General features: G+C 44.5%; 1 protein-coding gene across 1 annotated transcript in view; it reads left to right on the top strand.

Annotated features, from left to right (window-relative positions):
• Nucleotides 1-535: 535 nt before the first annotated feature.
• The window catches only part of pkd1b (polycystic kidney disease 1b), a gene marked incomplete at its 5' end in the record, with an annotated part of 58,987 nt that continues 34,114 nt past the window's right edge, over nucleotides 536-25,408 (top strand). The window contains 13 exons of the mRNA XM_079492339.1: nucleotides 536-563; nucleotides 4,670-4,850; nucleotides 5,274-5,497; nucleotides 6,173-6,291; nucleotides 7,589-7,736; nucleotides 9,146-9,438; nucleotides 10,176-10,475; nucleotides 11,465-11,842; nucleotides 12,247-12,342; nucleotides 18,771-18,902; nucleotides 19,504-19,679; nucleotides 20,218-20,357; nucleotides 21,468-25,183. Of these exons, the coding sequence (XP_079348465.1) occupies nucleotides 536-563; nucleotides 4,670-4,850; nucleotides 5,274-5,497; nucleotides 6,173-6,291; nucleotides 7,589-7,736; nucleotides 9,146-9,438; nucleotides 10,176-10,475; nucleotides 11,465-11,842; nucleotides 12,247-12,342; nucleotides 18,771-18,902; nucleotides 19,504-19,679; nucleotides 20,218-20,357; nucleotides 21,468-25,183 (5,931 nt within the window). The remainder of the gene's footprint in view (nucleotides 564-4,669; nucleotides 4,851-5,273; nucleotides 5,498-6,172; nucleotides 6,292-7,588; nucleotides 7,737-9,145; nucleotides 9,439-10,175; nucleotides 10,476-11,464; nucleotides 11,843-12,246; nucleotides 12,343-18,770; nucleotides 18,903-19,503; nucleotides 19,680-20,217; nucleotides 20,358-21,467; nucleotides 25,184-25,408) is intronic.

Below are 25,408 nucleotides of genomic sequence, written 5' to 3'. Positions count from 1 at the left end.
CTGAGAGACAACCAAGAAGTCACCCTGGAAGGCACTCAAACAGAACAGAGGGGCAAGACAAGGCCTTTAAAACAATGACACCGCCATAACTCAGTGTCCAGGGCCGTATAGGACAATTGCAGGGAGAGGAGGAGGATTGGGGGTGGGTGGGTAGAAAAGTAAGAGCTTTTAAATGGAGAGAAACAAGAGCATGAACATATCTGTTGAGAGAGAGAGAGATAGACTTGGACAGACGGGTTTGGTCTTCTTAAGGCGAGGGAAGGATGAAAAGATGAACTAGTGAAACTTTCAAATTCCGATGACTTCAACGAGGACCCTGAAAGTCATATGGTGATTAGATGGTAGAGACTAGGAAGAAGGCAGATAAACGGAGAGAGAGATGCCTACTGGATGTGACATGGATGGAGGGAGTGTGTGGATGTCTGCTAGGCTCCAGCAGTGAGCTACGTACTATGCCATTTAATTCATTCTCTTGTGGAAGATGACACACACAACTGATTTTCAAAACCTGGCTCTGGTGTTGTGGACTCTATGCATGGTTTTGATCACCACCACTACTGGAGGTGAGAAAGTTTCATGGGACATTGATTATAGGCTCAATTGAGCCTTTTGAAATTAAAGTACCAAATGTAAAAATACTAATTGTGCAGAATGTCCCATTTAAAGTTTTCACATGTGTACTAATCTTTTGAAAATAGCAGATCTACAAGCTCACATCGCATCGCAATTCGCAACGCAATGTGAGCTTGTAGATCTGCTATTTTCAAATGGCTGAAATGGTTAATGTATGTTTTGTAATAATCAAAATCTACAATGTAACTAAAGTTTTCAAATAATTGTAGTGGAGTAAAAGTACACTATTTGGATCCGAGATGTAGTGGAGTAGAAGTAATTATTGGAAATACTCAAGTAAAGTACAAATACCTCAGAATTGTACTTAAGTACAGTACTTACATGTAGGTAAATGTATAGTCACTTTACACCACTGTACAAGTGTAGTACCTATACAATCTCTTAGGTCAGAAACCAAATGGACCCTTATTTAATAGATCTTTAATTCTTGAGAGATCTAATAAGGGTAAAATGAAACTAAATGGACCCGTGCGGGTCCATTTGGTTTAATTTTTACGCTCAAGAGTTAAAATACAGCTGCAAGCAGTGATAAAGCGGGACCAAGATAGAAGAAGAACAATGCGCAATAAGAACATGCACAAATGAGACTGACGAGCTGAGTTGTCGGTACCGGGATTTGAACTCACAACCTTGTGGACCGAAGGCGGGAGCTCTACTGACTGACCGACCTACACTGTGTGTGTGTGCGTGTGCGTGCGCGTGTGTGCACTTATCTTTGTACACTTTCAGTGCTATTTGGCATGACCCTCTACTATACTGTAAAGTGACATAAGCATATGTGTGTATTAGAGGCAGAAGAATATTTTTCACAAACCAGCAATTTATTGGCTCAGAAAAACTTTTTTTCGTCCGTATAGGTCCAAAGTTCACGTGTACAAGTTTTCGTGCATTTTGAGCAAAGATCATGGGAGCAGATACACTTTAACTGTTTTTCATATAATTCAAAATGGCGGGTGATCTAAAGGTCAGAAGTCAGAACACAAGTTGTTCAGCATGAGGAGACACTGTATCAAACGTGTCATTGCCAACGGTCAAACGGTTCATGAGCTATGCATGTTCAAAGTTAGCATTTTCAAATGAGCGCTATAGCACCACCATTTGGCCAATCGTCTTGGGCTTCGCATATTCACCGTTTGGCATGGCGTTTCGCAAAAACCGACTGCACCATTCAGTCAGAACAGCTATTTTTGGCGGAAGGAGAAGAAAAATAACACAAAAACAATAAGTGACCAAAATTACTTCGTGACTTCTTGGTCCCTAATGCGATTGAATGAATTGCATTGAACTTAACAAGAAAATGGTTTTGTCCCAAAGTTATAATTGTGTATTACTTTGTAATTACTATAGGTGTTCGTTAGGTTGACTGCAAAAAGTGCTGTAAAACAAAAAGACAATACATTAAGATTTAATTTCAGATATTTAATTTAAACAAAAAAAACTTTAATTTAAATAAAAATATAATTTAAACTTATTCTTCCTTAATAGGGAAAAAACAAACAAATTAAAACAATTAAACGAAAGACGTAACTTCACATAACTCAGTATCAGATTCAGTAATCATGTCAGGTGATGGGGGTGCCTCTGCTACTTGGGGGGGTGAAATGGACGTGATGATGAGTGACAGGGTGTGTTGTATTGTGACGGGGTCTAGGTCCAAAAAGTGCTCGGTGATGGCTGTTGAGCCATCACCGAGCACTTACAAAAGTATAATATTTACTTTCTGCCGGTTTGAAAGTCGTTTGACTTGTGCCAGGGTTATTGATTGGGGAATATTTAGTGGTTCATTGTGGGGGGTGATTGTGGAGGATGCGGTGGTGGTGAGTGTACTGCAGGGGAATGTGCGGTGAGTGAGATTAGTGAAGATGTATGTTGTGTGTTGGTGCAGTGTGTTGGTGTGAGTGTCCCATATTGTGCATTGTGTCTTGTCTGTGGTGTCTGCGATTTCAATTATTTGTAGTGGTGTGGTTCCTTTGTGCGTGTTTCCGGTGGTTGTGGGGTGAAGTTCTGTGACTGTAGCGGTGATTTGTCCAATCTGATGAGAAAAGAAATTTGTATATTTAGTTATACTTTTGATATACGATTTTCAGTGTTGTAGTGATGATAAGTACTCAAATATTTTACTTAAGTAAAAATACTGCAATGTAGTTGTACTGTTACAAGTAGAAGTCCTGTATTCGAAATGTACTCAAGTAAAAGTAAAAGTGTATCCGTGTCAAAATGTACTAAAAGTAAAAGTACTCATATTGCAGAATGTCCCATTTCACAAGTTCAAAATAGCCAATCTACAAGCTGAAACGATGTTTTAAGATTGTTTTGTTCTACATCTGCAATATTGGTGAGCTTTATTTTTATACAAGCTGATTGGAATGTGTAATTTGATCCGGTTATGAGGGTATTGCAACTCTATATATATATATATATATATATATATATATATATATCCTAGCTGCATATTGTACCGAGTGAGTGCACTGTGCAATACAAATTAATAGGCATATAGGCAGTGTTGGTCAACTAGGCTACATATGTAGCTTAATTCACTTGGCTGACATTATTGTAGTTAGTGACCAAACGGATAACAATGAATCATAGCTAATAAATAGGCCTATTAACTTTATTAGACCTATTGCATACTCCACTATACGTGCAGGTATTTGAGCCTTGATTCTTAATGGAAAAAAACCCATCAAATTAGCTAAAAGGAATAATGTCGGACAAGTTAAGCTAGGCCTACATGTAGCTGCCCAACACTGCCTATATGCTATTAAGTCAGCTTAGCTATTTGCGGTGAAACAAACAGAAAACAAAATATCTTTAAAAACTATTGTTAGAATCCACCTTCAAAATTAAACTCAATTATGTGAATGTATTCTATTGTGCGGTAGTTTTAAGAATGAAAAATATATTCATATAATACTTACTTTTTGCCGGTTTGAAAGTTGTTTGACTTGTGCCAGGGTTGCTTGTAGGTCTGTAGGTGGTGATCTTTTGAAAAGTGGTTCTGAGGTATATAGTATTTGGCTTCTGCTGCTGAGTTGTATATTGAACTTGTTGGTGTCTGTAAGACAAGTATTAAATGCACACATTTCTTTATTATGGCAGTATTTGATAGTTATTTTAGTGTAGGTCTATACAGGCATATGACATAGCAAATGTTAAATGGCGATAATTAAACTTACATTGGTTGATGGCTTTTTTTATGTTGGTGAAGGTGGTTGGTGATTCCTGGTTTTCGCATTTTGTAATTGTTGCATGGTGGGCTTGATGAAAAAGATACACAGTCCATATATTCCTCGGGTGCGGTTTGTAGTATGAAATATTTGACGTTTGTTTTACTTATTTTGATGTCGGTGGTGTTGAAAATGAATCCTGTTGTAGTTGTGTCGTCATATTTCGCTAGTTTGGGTGCAGATGCCATTGTCTGGTGTCGGTTGAATCAGTTACTCAATGTTCGAGTAGCTGTTTGTTTCTTAATTGGTGGTATTTATAGGGGAACATATTCAAATTCAGTGATTTTCGGAATCAAACCCATGTGTGCAAGACCCATGTAGCTACCCTTAGCAAAGCCTGAACAAAAGGAACAATTCATGCTGCATGTGGAATGGTATCCAAAAAAGAGTAACTTATTTTAAGTTGGTGTCAGTAAATAATATTGTAATGTTTCTATCTATTAATGAAGAAACTTGGGTTCTTGCAATGTCACTTTATTTGGACTGGTATATCTGGCAGCTTGCATCCAGGTCATATCTAAGCCCTGGACATGTTTGTAGGTGTGGTCTGGGATATAGCTGTGGCATAGTCATCATTGCCATCTAGTGGCTGTTATATCACATCACATCACATCACATCACTCCAAATATGTTTCAAACAAAAGGGACCAGTTTCGAATTGCAGCCGCCCATAAGTGTTCTTTGAGAGCAGTTTTGAAGGAGTCTAGGGATATTGGAACGGCTGTTGGTAGGGCGTTCCACATTTTAGAAATGATCAGCCTTCTTCTATATGACATTATCAACAGCTCCTGGTCATTGTCTTACAGATGAAGTCCCTTGTCCGAGAGGTGGTCAAATCCATTTGACCAGCATGCGATGCTACTGGCTCTCTGAAACAGCGTTGTCCTGGACAGAAGCACTGGACGTGTGCAGAGAAACCCAGGGAGGGGATCTAGCTGCGGTGGACTCTCCTGAAACACAGAACTTTATCCACTACTCCTTTCCAGTGTGAGTAAATGTTTTGATGAGTAAATGTGGGATTATTACTGGATATATTATAGATTTTTAATTTGATTGATTGATTGATTGACTACTTTAGTAGGCAGAAATGTAAACAGTGCAGAGTACAGACTCTAAAAGTCCTTGTTTGCATTCAGGTCCTGGATATTCAATTCATAATCATGACGTGAAAAATAACAAAATTCAAATCATCACAAAAAAAGGCACATATACAGGTTGGGGAAAAGGGGAAGGGGGTTATGAAGAGGTGCACTGGGGGGTAGTCACTTGGGGACGAGCGATCATTTCCTGTCCCTTTGGCCTGCTCAAAGGTGGATTTCCAGGCCTTCTATAAATATTAGATTCTAGACTCTCTTTATACAGCTTCCTGTTGCTCGGTTTGAGCGTCCTTTGTTGTGTCTGTTTGCATAGGAAAGCCAGTGTGTGGCTATGGGGGCGCAGAGGAGCCGGAGAAGGGGGGGACCACCCGAACAGTGGGGGTGAAGGTCCCCAAATGAGTCCCCACTGGTCGGACGATGGCAGTGAAAGTCCCGCCCTAGGAGACTGCTCTCAGATGGCTTTGGGTACAATGGGACAGCAGAGGAGCTCCAGGTGTGACGGGGAGTACATTTTCCTCTGTGAGAAACAAGTCACAGGTATTAAAGAAAGCAATTAATTGTTTATTAATTATCACTAATGAGAAAACACCTGTAGGTGTGTATGCTTTGACAGACGGCAGCAAATGCTGCTACAGATTTGACAGGTTTTGACAAATGGGTATGATGTTGTGCATCAAACACTGTAGGTAGGCGGCGGTGAGCCAAGCCTCTAAAACATTAATTTAATGTATCACTAGTGAGGAACTAAATTATTTTTGGAAGTTAGTTTCGGGGCGGCAGTGGCTCAGGGGTAGGGTGACCGGATGGGAACCGCAAGGTTCCCAGTTCAAACCCGGGCTCCCCCAGAGTTGGTGTCAAAGTGTCCTGAACCCTTAATTGCTCCCCATATGCAGGTTGGTGCCTGCATGGGCGAATCCAATGCACAATCTGTGTAAAGCGCTTTGGATAAAGGCGCTATATAAATGCACTTTACCATTTAATGACAAATCCTCCCTTCTCACTCTACCTTCCCTCTCTCGCTCCTTCCCCCCAGTCCATACATAAGGGCGTACTGTATGTGCACGTCCGCAACAGGCGCACGGACAGACACCGAATGCCTGCTTGCCTACCCTGCCACAACTTTAACTTTTTATAGTACACAATAGACATAATGTATAAAAGAATTATAGAGTACAGGAAATGATTTGTGTTCCTCGCTGTCTGTATATGCAGTCTCTCTACCGTCTGTGGACAGCTATCTGACGGGAGTGTCCATCATGTCCGGTATATATGCCAAGGAGCAGCAGTCAACCCTCCTATCTGCCCCGGACACCAGGCAACGCACAGTGGAGGTCTGTCTGTGAAATACATTTTTTTTCCGAAGAAATAGGAAAGCAATCAAAATTCATATTCTCATATTTGTTCCTTCTTGCATGGAATGGGCCCAATGCACACATGCCATTTTGGAAATTACTTGGGGCCCCTTCCCTACTTCCTTCACAGGCGTTACCACTGACACTAATGGAGGCTCTGTTCCATTCTGGTCAAACTGAGTCAGGGTGCTGCTATTGTGCGTGTTGGTTCACTTAAGTGTCCTTCAGTGGGTTCCAAACTTCCAAATGGCCCTGTATGGGTGTGTGACTCTGAGAGTATACAATTATTTGTACACTCTCAGAGTTATGGGAGTCCTTGAAATTAAAAAGTTTGAGAACCACTGCACACTGGAACAGAGCCTTAATTAGTATCATGGGTAACACCTGTGAAGGAAGTAGGAAGCACCCCAGAAGCTAGGACAAATAAAGAGGATAGAGCACGGCGGTGCGGCCCGGTCTCCTGCGGGAGGTTTGCACATGCTCAGTGTAAACAGGAACTGCGATGATGGAGTGTTCCAGCAGAGGTGCTAGATAGAAAGCTCATAACTTGTGATGTAAATAATGAGATCCAGAACAGTTGAGAATTAAACAGCAGTCACCCTTCCCTTTTCAAATGTTTTATATCATCCACAGCACTTGAATGAACAGTATCCATGTTCCTTTGTCATTTCACAAAAATAAAAGTTTGACACATGTACTAAAGAACATGGAAAATCCACAAAAGAAAATATACAAAAACATTAACATTTAGTAAATGTACTTGTCCTTTATCTTTCAGTCTGTTATACACAACATTTTTTCCACAGTTATGAAATTGATATACTTTTTAAAATAAAAACAAAATCAACTATTATCTTTTTTTGATATCCTTTTTATTATTTCAGTTCAGGGTCAGCAACTCTCATGCACCTCTAGCACCTCTGGAACACTCCATCATCGCAGTTCCTGTTTACACTGCACATGTGCAAACCTCCCGCAGGAGACCGGGCCGCACCTGCGTGCTCTATCCTCTTTATTTGTCCTAGCCCAGAAGTAGGAAGAGTTATTCTGTGTGCATAGAGCATATTTATCTGTGACAGCCCGTCAAGATGGGATCCATCCTGCAGTTAAATTTATATTTTGTAATAATGGCATCTTCATGCAGGGCTATAGCTTTGTGCATATTGCTTTCCTGTGCTAAACAAAAGTCTGATCAGTAGTATTTGATATCATCATAGTATGCGCTTATACACATGCAAACGTAAGTAATCAGTGCAGTATGTGACAATGCCCACAGATGCAGCTGTTTCCAGGATTGTGGTTCAGTCACTCAGGCCAGTTGGTCTCAGTAGAGCTGGTGGTTCAGCCCAGCCGTCTGTCCACTCTGTCCCGCGTCCAGATCCTGAGGCCTTACTGCAGTCCCAGCCACCACCTCGTACCCCCAGGTAGGCCCTACTGCAGTCCCAGCCACCACCTCGTACCCCCAGGTAGACCCTATACTGCAGTCCCAGCCACCACCTCGTACCCCCAGGTAGGCCCCATACTGCAGTCCCTGCCACCACCTCGTACCCCCAGGTAGGCCCTATACTGCAGTCCCAGCCACCACCTCGTACCCCCAGGTAGGCCCTACTGCAGTCCCAGCCACCACCTCGTACCCCCAGGTAGACCCTATACTGCAGTCCCAGCCACCACCTCGTACCCCCAGGTAGGCCCCATACTGCAGTCCCAGCCACCACCTCGTACCCCCAGGTAGGCCCCATACTGCAGTCCCAGCCACCACCTCGTACCCCCAGGTAGGCCCTACTGCAGTCCCAGCCACCACCTCGTACCCCCAGGTAGACCCTATACTGCAGTCCCAGCCACCACCTCGTACCCCCAGGTAGGCCCCATACTGCAGTCCCTGCCACCACCTCGTACCCCCAGGTAGGCCCTATACTGCAGTCCCAGCCACCACCTCGTACCCCCAGGTAGGCCCCATACTGCAGTCCCAGCCACCACCTCGTACCCCCAGGTAGGCCCCATACTGCAGTCCCAGCCACCACCTCGTACCCCCAGGTAGACCCTATACTGCAGTCCCAGCCACCACCTCGTACCCCCAGGTAGGCCCCATACTGCAGTCCCAGCCACCACCTTGTACCCCCAGGTAGGCCCCATACTGCAGTCCCAGCCACCACCTCGTACCCCCAGGTAGGCCCCATACTGCAGTCCCAGCCACCACCTCTTACCCCCAGGTAGGCCCCATACTGCAGTCCCAGCCACCACCTCGTACCCCCAGGTAGGCCCCATACTGCAGTCCCAGCCACCACCTCGTACCCCCAGGTAGGCCCCATACTGCAGTCCCAGCCACCACCTCGTACCCCCAGGTAGGCCCTATACTGCAGTCCCAGCCACCACCTCGTACCCCCAGGTAGGCCCTATACTGCAGTCCCAGCCACCACCTCCTACCCCCAGGTAGGATCAATCCCACTGAGCAATAGTCGGCTATTACACGTCCGTCTAAAAATGGGTTAAAACGTCTAGACGTTGAAACAACGTTGTTTCAATGTCTAATCTAAGCATAGACATACATACTGTACATGCGTCCCGAAAACCAACTTTTGTCTTGCAGACTGGTGCTAAACCTGATCACTTGTGTTCTCCGTTTTTTTCCTGCTTTTTTTTTCATATTATTTTTATTCATAGAGTGCAGGCCGCAGAACCGCTGATATAGAAACAGGTTTTTCAGAAAACTTTTAGGATTTAGAAGACTTTTTTTTTTTTGAATCGGCCTCAGGTCTAAATGGGTTCAAATGTCTGATATCTCCTCATCATGAACACTTCATTCATGGTGTGCTCTCTCTCTCTCTCCCTGCAGGCTGCGGCTCCCTCCTCAACCCGTTCACCTGCTGCTCGGCAGTGCCTCTGTGTAACACCACGGGGGGCTGCTCTACGGGACAGTACTGGTGTCATCTGCTGGAGGCGTGTGTACCCGTCACCAGTCCCTGCAGCCCCTACCCAAACCCATACTCCCCCACCATGGTGGCAGCGGGCGAACAACCACGCAGCTTTTCTCTACCGCCCCGGTTCTCCGCGATAACCCCCTTCTACCACCTGGTGGCAGACCTGCCCCTCAGAGTGAACCCTAGCTCTCAGCTGAAAACTATTAGTGTGAGTAGTGTACCTTTTATGTTTAATAATGGACTCCAAAGACCAAAGCCAAAACATTTTTGAGCTTCAATAACTTCCATAGCTGTTATTTTCTACTGCTATCTTGAACCAAATCTAATGTGGACTATGCATTAAATTGTGTCTAATAATTATTATATCATGCTAAATATCATTAAAATTCCCGAAGAAGATCCAGCAGGAGCAGGATCGAAATGTTGAAGCAATAAACAAGTGGAGCTGAGAAATTAGCCAGTGTTATGCAATTGACCATCTATGCAGACCGCGGCCATCTTGCTGCATAGTGTTTGTTTCATAAGAATTCACTGTAGAGTAGACTATGAGCTACTTCCTGTCAAGAAATTCCTTGCAGGTGATTTCTTTTTCCTAAGTAAGCCTATTGGAGTTGGGAAGCACTCATTTTTAGTAAAGCAACCTCCTGCTGCCTTCTGCATTATGCAAATTCAAAACAGGTGGTACGCAGCTGGCTGTTGAGTGATATACTCCAACAGCACTCCCAAACTCTGACACTTACCTGTAGAACAAAAGTATCCTGAACAGAATTTCCGTACAGCTGCAATGTTGGTGAGTTTAACGTTGTTTAATACAACTGGTCAATGGGAATTAAGTTGCACCTAGTTGGCACCTTGCTGGCAAGATGGCAGCGGTGTGCATAAGGTCAATATGCAGACTTTATTTATTTACCTGATAATAATTATACCTATTGTTTTCTGTCACAGTTGGTGTTGCCTGACAGAGAGATCATGGTTTATCCCGACGACATCTTGGCTGTGCAGCACACCAGAGAACCGGGAACGTTTCTACACTGCCGCGGCGACGGCTCGACCCTCGACTCCGCCTGGCGCCAGAGCTACCTGTCGCTGAGAGGATCGGAGTGGGGCGGCTGGATGGAGGGAGGCCTCTCTCCGGTGCCCTCCAGTGGCGGACGGTGGATTGACGGTGTGGTGTGTGATCTGCGGATGCTGTATGTGGACTCTCTGCGCGGAGCGACCAGCCATGATTACCTGAGCACGGAACAGGTAAGCCTACTCACATTATCTAGCCTATTTAAGTAAATGTATCAGTACTGCAGTGTAGAAATACTCTGTTACAAGCAAAAGTACGGCAGTCAAAATTGACTTGAGTAAAAGTACTAAAGTATTTGTATCAAAATGTACTTAAAGTACCAAAAGTAGAAGGTACTCATTATGCAGATCAAATGTCCCAAGTTAAAAATGTATAGCAGATCTACAAGCGATAATGCGTTGTGATGCGACGCATTGTCGATCGGCTATTTTCAAATGGCCAAAATGTGTATAGGGCTGAAGTGGGTAATGTATGTTTTGTAATAATACTCTAATCTACAAAGTAACTAGTAACTCAAGTTTTCAAATAAATGTAGTGGAGTACAATTAGTGGAGTATAAATGTATAAAATGTCTTTTAAGTATTTAACTTAAACGCCCAATGCATTCTCAATGGCAATAGCACAAACTTTGGCATGCTACTAGTCCTACATACTTACACCTATAGAAACCCCATTCAAACCTATTTAAGTTCATCTTACGGTGGACTTTGAAATGTTTCATAGTTTTAGAAATATATAGTGCTTTCAAATTTGAGAAATGTATAATGGGGCTCAATGGCAGATATTGGCACGTCAAAAAAGCACTTTCACCTAGAAACTCCATTCACACTTTTTATAATTCAGCTTACTGTGGAGACACATGCTGGAACTTTTTACTTTGAAATGATTTGTAGTTTCTGAGTTATTTAACTTAAACGCCCAATGCATTCTCAATGGCAATAGCACAAACTTTGGCATGCTACTAGTCCTACATCAGGGGTGCCCACACATTTATGACGTGAGATCTACTTTCAAAATGACCAGCTCAACAAGATCTACCCACTGAAAAAACAAGTGTACCATTGCTGAAAATAGTTTAAATATAAAGTAAAAGTATTACAATTTGGATATAGGCTACTCAAGTAAAGTAATACCTAATATTGTACCTAACCACTGCCCACAGACGACAGTTCCTGATATCGGGCCTCTTCAAACCACCGCTGCTCCAACTCCAGTTCTTCTGACTCCCGTAAGCGGTCTTCGAGTCATCCATCCCAAGCCGGACAAAAACAACCGAATTCACGTCCAGATCGACGTGCAAACTCTCATCGTCGTTAAGATTCTATCGGGGCAGAAGAACGGCAGCAGCAGTTCGTGGTCAGCTCCGGTGCTCCGGACGGGGGTCCCTTTGCTCCCGTCGTGTCCCGAGGACGTGGCTCGATCCTGGCCCGGATGCGAGAGAGAGTCCCCCGACGTGTGGTTCTCCTCCGTGACGTTGGTGCTGACATCTGTGCAGGTCCACACTCTGAACGTCAGTGTGGTGAATGGAGGGAGCACGCAGGTACTATGCAGGCACGTGCACACATACTGTAGACATCAAAGGGGGCTTCAGCCCCTGCCCTTTTAACTGTCTGTAAAACAACTGCCCTCTCCAGACCATGAATGCAGCATTTACTATGGTGAAAGAAATGTAAATGCCCTCCACTCCTTTCCATGCCATACCCGAGAATTGCTCGTCATCGGCGCATCTCCAGTAGCCAATGAGTGCTACTCAAAGTTCCCTCTTACGGAGTTTCAGCCCTTGCCTCTGTGACACTATGTGCAAATTTATTTTGTGGGAAAAGCCTGTAAATAAGCTAAGAGAGACACTACACGGTTGTGCCGCTTCTAAATTATTTGAAACCCTTTTTGTGGTAAAAGAAAAACGCTCAAACTTTCTTCTTCCCTGTTGTTTGTGATTTTCAGAGTGCCAGTGTACATGTGTGTGGCTATGAGGCAGTGTCAGGACTGCATGTAGAACCACCGTACGGACACCAGAGGGTGCTGCTGGACACACCACAGGTAAAAGTGTACCCACCATTGCTCTCTCTCTCGCAGTCTGTGCACACAAACACAAATACAAACGAAGAATCTGATTTTTTCTTAAATTCAACTTTTTTGCGCCTTTTTCAAAAAGCGTCTCTTGTTATGTTGGAATGTATGATCGTTAATTGCCTGTATATAGATATTACTTGTTGGAATGTATTAAGATGATCATTAATTGCCTGTGTATATATATATATCATTGTATGTATATTTATATATATACCTTTATTATATATATATACCTTTATACTGAAAGCATATGACCGGATGCCGGATGTACCAATTGTGTCTGACATGTATATAATGACGTGAAATAAACACACTCGCTCTCGGCCATGGACTAAGGAGCAAATGCATATCTGTTCTCTGTGTCAATTTGTTCATCCTCGGTAGAATGTATTCCGGCTAGCTCAGGACTACTGTTGATTTGACGCGATATGTGCTAGCTTGATTTAACAGGTCATGGAGCCCAGTATTATAAACAACAGTAGCCAATGGAGCCGAATTCGTTTTGACGGAGATGAAAGGAACTTTGAATTATGGTTGGTAAAATTTCTCGGCTACCTCCGGCTGAAAGGGCTGAAAGACACTATACTGTACGAGCCTGATATCGACGACGAGGAAGTGCTCGATGCGGAGGAAGCCGCAGCAAGAGACGCTGCAGCCGAGGCGAAAGCCATTGAGGACGCCGAGAAAAATGAAACTGCTTACGCTGAACTGGTCCAAGTGCTCGATGATACAAGTTTGTCGTTGGTTATGCGTGAGGCAGCGGATGACGGAAGAAAGGCGTTACAGATTCTGAAAGATCACTATGCGGGCAAGGGGAAACCGAGGGTGATCAGTTTGTACACAGAGCTGACGTCGCTCCGGAAAACTGCAGATGAAACAATGACAGACTATATTATACGAGCAGAAATAGCTATCACGGCACTGAGGAATGCGGAAGAGACTTTGAGTGATGGCTTGCTAACAGCTATGGTTCTGAAGGGGCTGCCAGAATCTTATAAGCCATTTTCCATCCACAGTCGCACCGACTTTAAGTCCAAACTGAGGAGTTACGAGATCACTGAAAGGTTCAGTAGCAGTTCCGGGGATGACAGCGTGATGAGACTAAGATGCAAGGACAACGACGTGAGACTGTCCTGTTATAACTGCGGCCAGAGTGGGCACAAATCGTTTGAGTGCGGAGATGCTGCTGGTCAGAAAGAACAGAGACAGTGGTGCAGTCTTTGCAGAAGTCCAACACATAACGACACCAACTGCAGACGAAGAAGACGGAAAGACAACGTCAATGTGACGCAGGATGAAGAGGAGCACACGTTCGCCTTCAAGGTGGGCCAGGTGAACCGCGACTCGGACGGCGCCGGGAGACCGAAGCAGAGACTTTGTCGGAGTAATACTCTGAGCAGAGGGCTGATGGTCGACACCGGGGCTACGTCACATATTGTGACCGACGTGAAGAAGTTCCGAAACTTTGATGAGAATTTCGAGCCACGGAGGAATGTTCTGGAGATGGCTGATGGAGTGAGGGCCTCTGGCGTAGCGCTGAAGAGAGGTACTGCAGTGTTTTACCTGAGAGATACCAAGGGTCGAGAGGTGGAAACGATGCTGAAGGGGGCGCTGTATGTTCCATCCTTTCCCCAAGACATTTTCTCAGTCAACGCAGCAACATCAAATGGAGCCACATTCATCTTCAAAGAGGGACAGAACAAGTTCATCCAGAGAGACGGCACGACATTTGACATTAAGGTACATGACAGGTTGTTTTATGTAAACACCGTTGATGAGAGTATTGATGTTGATGAATGTCATGGGTGCTATGACATCAAGACGTGGCATGAGATTCTGGGACATTGCAACTATGAAGATGTGTTAAAACTGCAGAATGTAACTGATGGTATGGAAATTAAAGGCAAGGTTGATATTTCCAAGTTGTCATGCGATGTGTGTATAGAAGGTAAATTTGCTCAGAGCCGAAATAGAGAACCAGACCAAAGAGCTAAAGCAGCACTAGAACTTGTACACACTGATTTATCTGGACCAATTGATCCAACGGCTAAAGACGGATTCAAATATGCTTTAGCATTTACTGACGACTATTCAGGAGCTACTTTTGTTTATTTCTTGAAATCTAAGAGTGACACAGTCCAAGCTACAGAGAAGTACATTGCCGATGTTTCACCCTATGGGAAAATTAAGTGTATTCGTTCGGATAATGGTACTGAGTATACTTCTGGTCACTTTCAGGCATTGTTAAGCGGAAAGTCCATTAGACATGAGACCTCAGCTCCATACTCACCCCATCAGAATGGGACAGCTGAAAGAAATTGGCGAACGCTGTTTGAGATGGCCAGATGTATGCTGATTGAGTGCAAATTACCAAGGGAATTGTGGACATATGCGGTAATGACGGCTGCTGTTATCCGAAATAGATGTTTCAATAAGCGTGTAGGACAGACCCCATATTACATGCTGACAGGAAAGAGGCCAAACCTTTCAAGAATGAGAACTTTTGGGTCCCCATGCTATGCATATAAACAAAATAAGAAAAAGTTGGATTCACGATGTGAAAAAGGGATATTGGTAGGATATGATAAAAATAGCCCAGCCTATTTAGTGTTTTATCCCGACACTGGGAAGGTAACTAAGCACAGATTGGTAAAGTTCATTCAAAGGAATGTCATTGAGATTCAGACCCAAACAGATTGGGATGATGATTGCAGTGGGGGAAGGACTGTAAACCACCTCCCTGAAGATAGGGAAACTAACGAGACACAAGAACAAGAGGTTGTGGTTGAAATGAGTGATTTGGCAAATGTTCAGGCTGGTGAAGATGGCCAAACCAGTGAGATACAGGAACAAGAAGCAGGGGAGATGGATGATTTGGTCAGTGCTCAGGCAGGTGACAGTGGCCAGAGTGCAACATATCCCAGAAGAAAGGTGAAACCACCTCAGTATTTAACACTAGCATGTCTGAATTAAAATCACTACTACTATGACGGCTAACGGTCAGGCTGACCGGTGTTTTTCGTGCAATTCCATTGGCCACTCTCTCCCTGCATCTCTTCACACCTCTCCCCCCGTGGCGGGGGGTTGACGACTTGCCATTGTCTTCTAAATGTCACATTCCAACTAATTCAAGGCAGCGTTTCAACTCGACAGGACAACTCAAAGTTATTTTTCAACATGTATTTATTTAGCTATGCTCAATAGATAGGTGGAAACAATACGCCAGTCAGTCAACACACCATATTTCACCATATTTTTGATGCGCTGATATATGAAATGAATATGCGCGACAGCTGTGCGTGCGTGCGTGCAAATCAGAAAAGTTTAGGCTACAGACAAAGGAGTTGGGAGTTTGGGAGCGGCCGGCTAGCCACATATTAGCCTATATATATTTTAAAAATACCCAGCATAATTGTTGGGAAGGCTAAGCCTGGCCTAGCCGCCGCCTATGATCGATGTCATTTATATATATTTGATTTATAGTGACGATCTGAGCGCTATATATTCAATATAGCGCTCACATGTCACTATAATTAATTACCCTTGCGCAGCAATTACACTGTCCATCTTTGTATTGAGACAATAAAATAAATACGACATTAGCGTTATATATTGTCATTTTTATATAGAGGGGATACATTATAGGGAAGGAGGTCTATCGCGTTGGAATGATTCATGTCATTGATTCATGTCATTTTTACACTGTTCGTTTAGCGTGCCCTCCGAAAAATAAAGTAAAAATATTTTTGATGCGCTGATATATGAAATGAATATGCGCGACATAGTCACAATGCTATAAACTTTATTATTCCAACATAATTATGCTAAAGATGGTGTGTATAGTCAACATATTTCTTTTTCCGTTTCGAGAAATAAAGTCAGACATCGTTATTTCTGCAAACCGCATATAAGAAATATAACATCTAAAACAACATTTAGTTTATGTAAGTTTGTAATGTAAGTTTGCCTACATGTGGACTTCCACATGTAGGTTGGAATGCAAATGACACATTAGCTTGAACAATGCCCGTCTCCAGCCGGGAGGAAGGTGTGAACAGCACGGCTTGTGGGGGAGAAAGGGTGAGGGCTCTAAGAGCGGTCCCACGGACCGCAAAAGAGCAGACATTTTAGTAGAATTATGTCTAAAATCATATTTCCAAAACGTTTCAGATGAAAAAAAAAACAGAGATGGTTTGAATCGAACATTTAGAAAAAGTCATGCAAGGGGAACTTTCTCAGGACTTCATGGGCAAAGAAAATCCACTTCAAAATTTCAAAATCGGTCAGCCTGACCGCTCCGACGCGCTAGTGTTAAAGGATTATGAGTGTCAAGTAAAATCTGATGACCTAGATGACATAACCTTTGATTATTGTTATAGAGTCATTTGTGATGTGCCACACACAGTAAAGCAGGCAATGGCATCACCTGACTCTAAGTTATGGGCAAGAGCTATGGATGAGGAAATTGAATCACTAAAGGAAAATGACACGTTTACCCTGACTAAACTGCCAGAAGGCAAAGAAATAGTGGGGGGTAGATGGGTGTATTCTTTAAAAACAAATGCAGATGAATCTAAACAATTCAAGGCACGTTATGTAGCCAAAGGTTTCAATCAAAAACCAGGTGTGGATTATGAAGAGACTTTTTCACCAACGGCAAACCAGACTAGTGTGAGGGTATTGATGCAAAAGGCAGCACAAGAGAATATGATCTTACACCAAATGGACGTCAAAACGGCCTATTTGCATGCACCAATAGATTTTGAGATTTACATGAGACAACCAGAGGGATATGAAGTTACATCTGAGAATGGGGACATGGGGTGTGTAAACTAAATAAATCTTTGTATGGTTTAAAACAATCAGGGAGAAATTGGAACAAGATGTTGCATGATTTTTTAACTAAAAATCAATTTATTCAGAACCCAGTTGATTATTGTGTTTACACAAGGGAAATGAAGGATCAAAAGATATTCATTTTATTTTGGGTCGATGATATAATAATTGCAGCAAGTGATGACAATGTGATGATTGATGTCAAAGAAATGCTTACAGCAAAATTCAGAATGAAAGACTTAGGCAAATTGAAACATTTCAATTTCATTGGTATTGATTTTGAACAAGGTGAACATTATGTGACTATGTCACAAAGGAAATATGTTGACAAAATATTGACTAGATTTGACATGCAGGACTGCAAGCCAAGAACAACACCCTGTGAGGCAAAACTGAACTACACTGACAGCAGTGAGTCATTGGGGGATGTGAGAAAATACAGGGAAGTTGTGGGTAGTCTAATATACTTGACTACTTGTACCAGGCCAGATCTGAGTTTTGTAGTGGGAAAACTTTCACAATATCTTTCTAAACCAACAGAAGAGCAGTGGATGTGCTGAGATATCTGAAGGGAACCAGGGAAAAATCCTTATGCTATAGGAAATGTGAGGAACTAGGCTTGATAGCATATAGTGATGCAAACTGGGCAGAGGATGCAAGTGACAGACGTAGCACTAGTGGTTATTGTGTCAGCCTAAACCCAGAGGGCCCTTTGATTTCATGGAGGTCTAAAAAGCAATACACCGTAGCACTTTCAACTTGTGAAGCTGAGTACATGGCTTTAGCGGCAACTCTACAAGAGTGTTTGTATTTGATTCAATTGTTACAATGTATTGATGAATTTCATTACATGCAGCCAAAGATTTACGAGGACAATCAAGGTACAATAGCGTTAGCTAAAAATCCTGTACAGAGACAGAGGTCAAAACATATTGACATAAGATACCACTTTGTAAGATCAACTGTCAATGATGGTAAAGTGATTCTCGAGTATTGTCCAACTGAACAAATGGTTGCCGATGTTATGACAAAACCAGCCAGGCTGTGTCAATTGAGAAATTTTGAGGGTTTCATGTTTGGAGAATAACATACAGTCCAAGGTTTTTTTTTGTTTCTTTTTCAAGGGTTCTTTTTTGTTTTTGTTTCTGTGTGTACCAATTCGCGATCAAGTGGGGGTGTTGGAATGTATGATCGTTAATTGCCTGTATATAGATATTACTTGTTGGAATGTATTAAGATGATTAATTGCCTTAATTAATTGCCTGTTTATATATATATATCATTGTATGTATATTTATATATATACCTTTATTATATATATATACTGAAAGCATATGGCCGGATGTACCAATTGTGTCTGACATGTATATAATGACGTGAAATAAACACTCGCTCTCGGCCATGGACTAAGGAGCAAATGCATATCTGTTCTCTGTGTCAATTTGTTCATCCTCGGTAGAATGTATTCCGGCTAGCTCAGGACTACTGTTGATTTGACGCGATATGCGCTAGCTTGATTTAACATGTTATGTAAATGTCCTCATCTCCCACGATCTCAGGTCTTCACAGCGAAGGTGGACGGCGGTTCCTCTGTGAAAGTCACCTGGGTGATTGACAACCTGGAGGAGTTTGCCTACGAGGGAGAATCCTACACTGTACTGCTCAACAAACCTGCGGAGTACAATCTAGTGGTACATGCACTATAAGACAGGGGTCTTCAACAGGGGGTCCGGGACCACTAGGCGTGGTCCTCAGAGTTATTACAGGACAAATCCGCCAAATCTTTGTCTTTATAGGATATTTTTTTAATTTTACATTATCCACTTCAACTCTATAGCATCCCTATTCGGAGGGGAACATTAGCCGAAAATAGCAGATCTACAAGCTCGTAGATCGGCTATTTCCAGCAGAGAGGTTTGTGTAGAAGAAGAAAAGAGCAGACCAAGTACAGAGGTCAGTAGGCCTATGTCTGAAAACGCGGCACTACGAGCTTGTAGATCTGCTATTTTTTTTAATTGTGAAAATGTGGCGCAAATCTCTATATATATTCTTTCAGTGAATGTTTTTAACTCAATCTTTGCTTCTTGGGGGGGGGGGGGGGGGGTCTCTGGAACAACACATTTTCAGATGGGGGTCCGCGGCCAAATACAGATCATTCTGGGGGTCCTTGACATGAAAAAGGCTGAGCACCACTGACACAGAAACATGGGTTTTTCAGAAAACTTATTTAGAAGATTTGTTTTTAGAATCAGCCTCAGTTCTAAATGGGTTACTCTGTCCGTCATTCTATAGGTGACGGCGTCCAACCCGGTGAGTTCTCAGACCCAGGAGATCCGTCTGACCGCCGAGGTGGCGACCCCGCTGTCGGAGCCAGAGTTGGTGTCCGTCAGTGAGGTGGTGGCTGTGTCCGCCGCACGCCTCTACACCGTCAGGCTCAGAGTGGACATATCCACTGGGGTCACCATTAGGTACAAACATGTATTTGTTGCACAATTATTAGAGGTTTTTTGGAACCGATCTCGATCACCGATAGTTTTCGTCACGATCGGCCGATACCGATCTTGTGTGTAAGGGGAAAATTCGAATATTTCCAAAATTATTATAAGTCAACACCCACGTCAAAACTGTTCATTTGTGTGCATGGGGAGGAAGGGGAGAATGTTTAGGCCTGTCACAAAGATGCAAAACGACATTATACTATATATCTGATTGACTTTTATACCACCTAAATGGTATAAAAGATCGGTTTCTCCAGATCGGGTATATTGCCGATCACCGATCGAGTCATCTGGAGTGAAAATCGTCCGATCACCGATCGGTGGCCGATCGTTCGGAGCACCTCTAACTATTATATTGTTATTCACAGACATCCTCCCATAAATAACATTCTTGAAATGATGTATGAATATAATCACCATGCTACAAACAACATAATAATTTTTGCTGCAATATTATACAATGTGCTGTGAATTATATTCACGAGGCTGTACTGTACACCTCCTGTAGTTGGGACTTTGGGGAGATGGGCAGCCGGATGGTGAACCACAGCCATCCCGCTCCATGTCAGACCACAGAGGGGCTGGTGGACAGAGGAGAGAGACAAGCGTATGTCCAGGACACTGTGAGCCACTCCTACCATGCGGCAGGTAATAAACACACATACAGGCACAAAAGCACACATAGCAATAGGCCTATACAGTTGGGTGCCACCGATATTGTCCCTTATCATTTGACCCATTTAGGCCTGACCTCAAAATGTAAAAAAATCCTTCTAAATCCAGTTTTCTGAAATAAATATTTTCACGATTTTTCAAAAATAGCAGACCTACAAGCTCGTAGCGCGCCGGTGGCGCGCTATGAGCTTGTAGATCTGCTATTTTTCAATAGCTAAATTATAACATAATGTTTAAAACACCAAAAGGGGTTCCCGCCCAAAATGGGTTAACTGTCCTTTTGCGCAGATCACGCAAACCTCAGCAAAAAGAAAAGGACAATATTGATGGCCTCCAACTGTACATCAGATGAATGTCGTCAAATTTGAGCTGTTGCTCATGCATGTGTCCGATATACCCAAGTATCACTTTCCAGAGCAAGTTTGGTATGAAACTGTGTGGGAAAGCGTTCTTATTTTACCCATGTAGGCTGTTGCACCCTTGGCTTTGTGCACCTGTTAAAGGTAGGCAACATTATTGTAGTCAAATATTTAACATTTGATATCTATCATTCATTCCAAAGTAGTGAGAGAAAATACAGCTTCTGTGTTATTTCTTGCCTTATTTGGGCCCTCTGATATCTTGCCGTTCTGGTATCTCTCAACCAATCAGGGGAACTCTATGAACTTGACCAGCCTGTTAATCATGCATGTGCAACGTCATTATATACAGTAGTTTTGATCCTATAAAAACAGACAAGCAATGTTTGTGTCCAGACAGTATTTGCTACATTTGGCTACATTTGCATGCTTTACCCAAAATTGGCTTTTATTTATAGTTTATACCTTTAAGCCTTTTTTATGTTTGTAGTAGACTCCTCTCTGCACTTGGTTGGTTTAGATTTAGAAAAAAAAACACACACATTATTTCCCTCTTTTTGAGCACTCCACAGGTTTAATGTTTGTCTTTCAAAGTTTGTTTTGTAAACGCCATTGACAATGAAGGGAAAATGTACGTCATATTGTCTCTTTATTGTTAATGGCGTTTAATGTTTGTTTGTACCGTTTGTTTTACATGTGATTTTTTGTGTTCCATGCACTGTAGGTGAATACACACTTCGAGTCCAAATCTCCAACACGTATGACAGCGTTGAGGCGTCCGTGAAGATAAAGGCTCTCCACCCGTTAAGTCACCTGCTCGTTTCCTCGTCCTCTCCCGTCACCCTGGTCAACCAGACCCTCGTCTTCGACGCGTCGGCAGAGCCCTCTCCCTACGGCGCCGTCTTCACGTGGAACTTTGGGGACGGATCCGAAGCTGGTCATGGCGGTCTCCTCCGCAGTCAGGTGACGCACGCCTTCGGACGCGTCGGGGTTTACAACGTCACAGTGAGCGCCGACAACTCCTTGACCGCACTGCTGACCGCCTGGCTCACTGTCAAAGTCATGGAACGAGTCACCGGCTTGACGGTGAGCTACGACGGGCCCACTGAGCTGAATTCTGTTACGGAGATCAGAGGCCAGGCGGCCACGGGCTCCAGTCTCGTCTGGGACTTTGACTTTGGCGACGGGTCACGGCAGGCTGACCACTCGGATAGTTTCGCGTCGCACACTTTCAGATCGCCGGGGACCTACGTGGTGGATGTCACAGCGTCTAACTCCGTCAGCAGAGCTCATCAGTCCATCAACGTGGAGGTATATGAGTTGACCGTGACTGGGATACTTCTTCCTTCAGAGTGCGTCGGGAGTGGAAGAGAGACGCAGCTTAGCGCTCAGGTGAACGGGAACATCTCCACGCTGGCTTTCCGCTGGAACTTCGGAGACGGGTCTCCGTCGAGTGTGGTGAGGGGAAATCCCACCGCCGTACACTCGTTTTCAACCCACGGGGTTTTTAGCGTGAACCTAACCGTGTCGAGCGTCATTACGTCGACCACATATAACGTCAGTGTCTGTGTCGAAGCCCCTATCAGTGACCTAACCGCTCAGCCGTCAAAGGTTGCCGTGGCGGTTGGCGAGCTTGTGTGTTTCAGTGCGTTAGTTTACCCCGAACAGACCACCGGTTACCGGTTCGTGTGGTTCGACAGCTCATGTAGTCACTCTCCTTCTCCTGGGAATTCTCAGAAGTGCTTGGTGTATGACGAGGACGGTGTCCAAGACGTGACGGTCGTGGCGAGTAACCGAGTCAGCGACAGAACGGCCAACGCCACCGTCGCCGTTCAAAAACGCGTGAGCAACCTGTCCGTGGCACACGACGGCCAGAGCGATACGCTAACGGCCAACACGACGACCTCGTTTTGGCTCGCCAGCTGCGCGGGCACTGACGTGTCCGTGCTGTGGGACTTTGGAGACGGTTCTCCGGTGCAGGAGAAACGCAACGCCTCCCACGCGTTCACCTCCCCGGGCCCGTTCACTGTCACCGCCACGGCGTACAACGCAGTGAGCAGAGACTCTGTCGCTCTCAAAGTGAACGTTTTCCGTCCCGTTTCGGACCTCACGCTTCACGTCGAACGGCCGTATGCAGTCGCAGGAGAAGAAACTGTCATTACAGCACTTAGCAGTGCTATTAGTAGCTCCGCCTACTATTGGTCAGTTGATGGTATGATGACAGCCAAACAGGGGACATATCAATTTAGATATGTCTTCCCTAAAACGGGAGCATATCGTGTCAGAGTTATGGCCCAAAACGTGGTGAGCGACGGGGAGACGACTATTTTAGTCGAGGTCTTTGAAAGGATAGAGGGACTTCGCATCGAATGTCAAAGTCTGATCGACATGAAATACGTAGAAACCAGAAAGAGTGCGCCATTTGTCGCTTCACTGAGCCGTGGCTCTAATGTCACTTATCACTGGCTTGCAACAACACAAACCCGAGCTACTGACAACCACGTGAGTGCTGGTGATGGAGAGCTTTTTCAGCTGTTAGTGGAATCCCCAGGTTATACCTCTATTCAGTTAACAGCAACTAACCCGCTGGGTGAGATGAGCAGCTACATTTCTGTTATGGCAGTAGAGAAGGTGACGGGAGCAAACATAGTAACGCGGTCAGACACGGTGGCAGCTGGACAAGCCTTAAATATCTCCGTTATTGTGGCTACCGGGTCAGACCTCCGGTATCTTTGGCATGTGAACTCCGACCCCTCCTCACCCCTGTGGACGGAAGTGCCCTTCCTTCTCCACACTTTTACGACACCGGGCCGCTGCCCTGTCAAAGTCTCTGCGCAGAATGTTCTGAGCATCAGCGACGTAACCAGACAGTTTGTAGTCCAGGAGGAGGTTGGAGGAATAGACTTTCAAATAGACACAAACACACATCCTTATTTTGTCAACACGAGTGCTCCCGTGGCACTCCGTGGACTTATCCACAAAGGCAGTGATCTGCAGTGTGACTGGAAAGTCGACAAAATAAGTGCCAAGCACACTCTGTTCATAGGCAAAGGTCGGCCCCTTATCTACACTTTTACAGAAGCCGGAGTCTACGAGGTGTCTCTGAATGTTTCAAATGGGATAAGCTGGCAGACGGTGTCACACAGTGTCACGGCCCAAGATGCCATAAAAGGCCTCACTCTGAACATCAGCAAGTCACCTCTCTGTACCGAGGAACAAGTCGTTTTTAGCCCAATTATTTCCAAAGGAAGCAACGTCAGTTTTGCTATAAGTTTTGGTAAGTCCGATCCAACTCATAGACAGGACATCGTTGAGGGACATTTTATCACGTCTAGCCTTCCCGCTGGGACACATTTAGTGACGGTACGTGCACGGAACCGGGTCAGCAGCGCACGGGTGACTTCTTCGATTCTAGTCGCTGAGCGTATCGTTGGCTTACGGTTGGTAAACTGTTGTTCCGCTGCGCTAGAAGCAGAGAAGGAAGTGACTTTTAAAGCGGACGTCCAGAGTGGATTTTCACTTACCTACACCTGGACGTTCTACTTGGAGGGGTCCTCTGAGCCTTCATGTACCGCCGGAGGACAGGAAGTAAGCTTCTCTTCACCCGGAAGTGGCGCGTTGACCGTTAGCGTGGTGGCCAGCAACGGCGTGTGCTCGCAGACCCGGAAAGAGACCGCGACGGTTCAATGGCCCGTTAAGGAGGTCACGGTCGTCTGTCAGCCACTGGAAATATTTACTGGATATGCTGTTCATTGTTCTGCCCAAGTGCATAGCGGGAATAGCCTTAAGTTCCTTTGGGACTTTGGAGACTCGGCTGAAGCGCCGGCAGTCACAGACCTCAACTGGGCCGTTCATACGTATCACGTTGCCGGGAGGTACAGCGTGGGAGTCCAGGTTTTCAACGGTGTCAGTCGAGTGTCCACACGGCGACACGTGGAGGTGAGGGAGCTCCGATGTTCCCCACCGAACGCCTCCTTAGTTCAAGGCCAGTCTACCATCTTCAGGACAAGGCCCAGCTTATTCGAAGCCACCGTGGACGTCAACGGCTGCTCCACTTACAAGACCACTTATCGATGGGAGATTTTAGCAACGTCTGACTGCACGGAGGAGAGCGATACGGATCTCGCTGGAAACACGGTGTCCCTTAGCAGCAAGGTGGACGTGTCTTCACCCCTACTTTTCCTGCCGAAGCATGCTCTGGAGACGGGACGGTACTGCGTGATATTCACAATGCAGTACCAGGGAACTCCTCTGTTTGTTCGTCGAAAGATCGGCGTCACGGTGGTCCACTGCCCCCTTGTGGCCGTCATTAAGGGAGGCTCACACCGCCTCTGGCCCAGCCTCCGTGACCTCTTCCTGGATGGCTCTGAGTCACATGATCCCGACGTTGAAGCAGGAGTTGAAGACCAGCTGCAGTATCAGTGGACTGTCATGACTGAGGTACTACAGCCCTCTTGGTATACTGCAACTCTGTTATACTGTGCTGTTGATAGTATTGGACGTACAGGAATCACGTTGCAGACAGTGCAGAACATACATTCACACGATAGTCTATCGTGTGAATGTATGTTACTGCACTGCGACAGATAGACAGACAGATAGACGGATAGACTAGAAATTAGAATATCACATTGTGATGATAATATGACATTTTGTTGTATTAGA

Source organism: Electrona antarctica, assembly GCF_951216825.1.
Source record: "Electrona antarctica genome assembly, chromosome: 22".
NCBI classification, from domain to species: Eukaryota; Metazoa; Chordata; class Actinopteri; order Myctophiformes; family Myctophidae; genus Electrona; species Electrona antarctica.
This window is presented reverse-complemented; position numbering and strand designations above follow the sequence as displayed.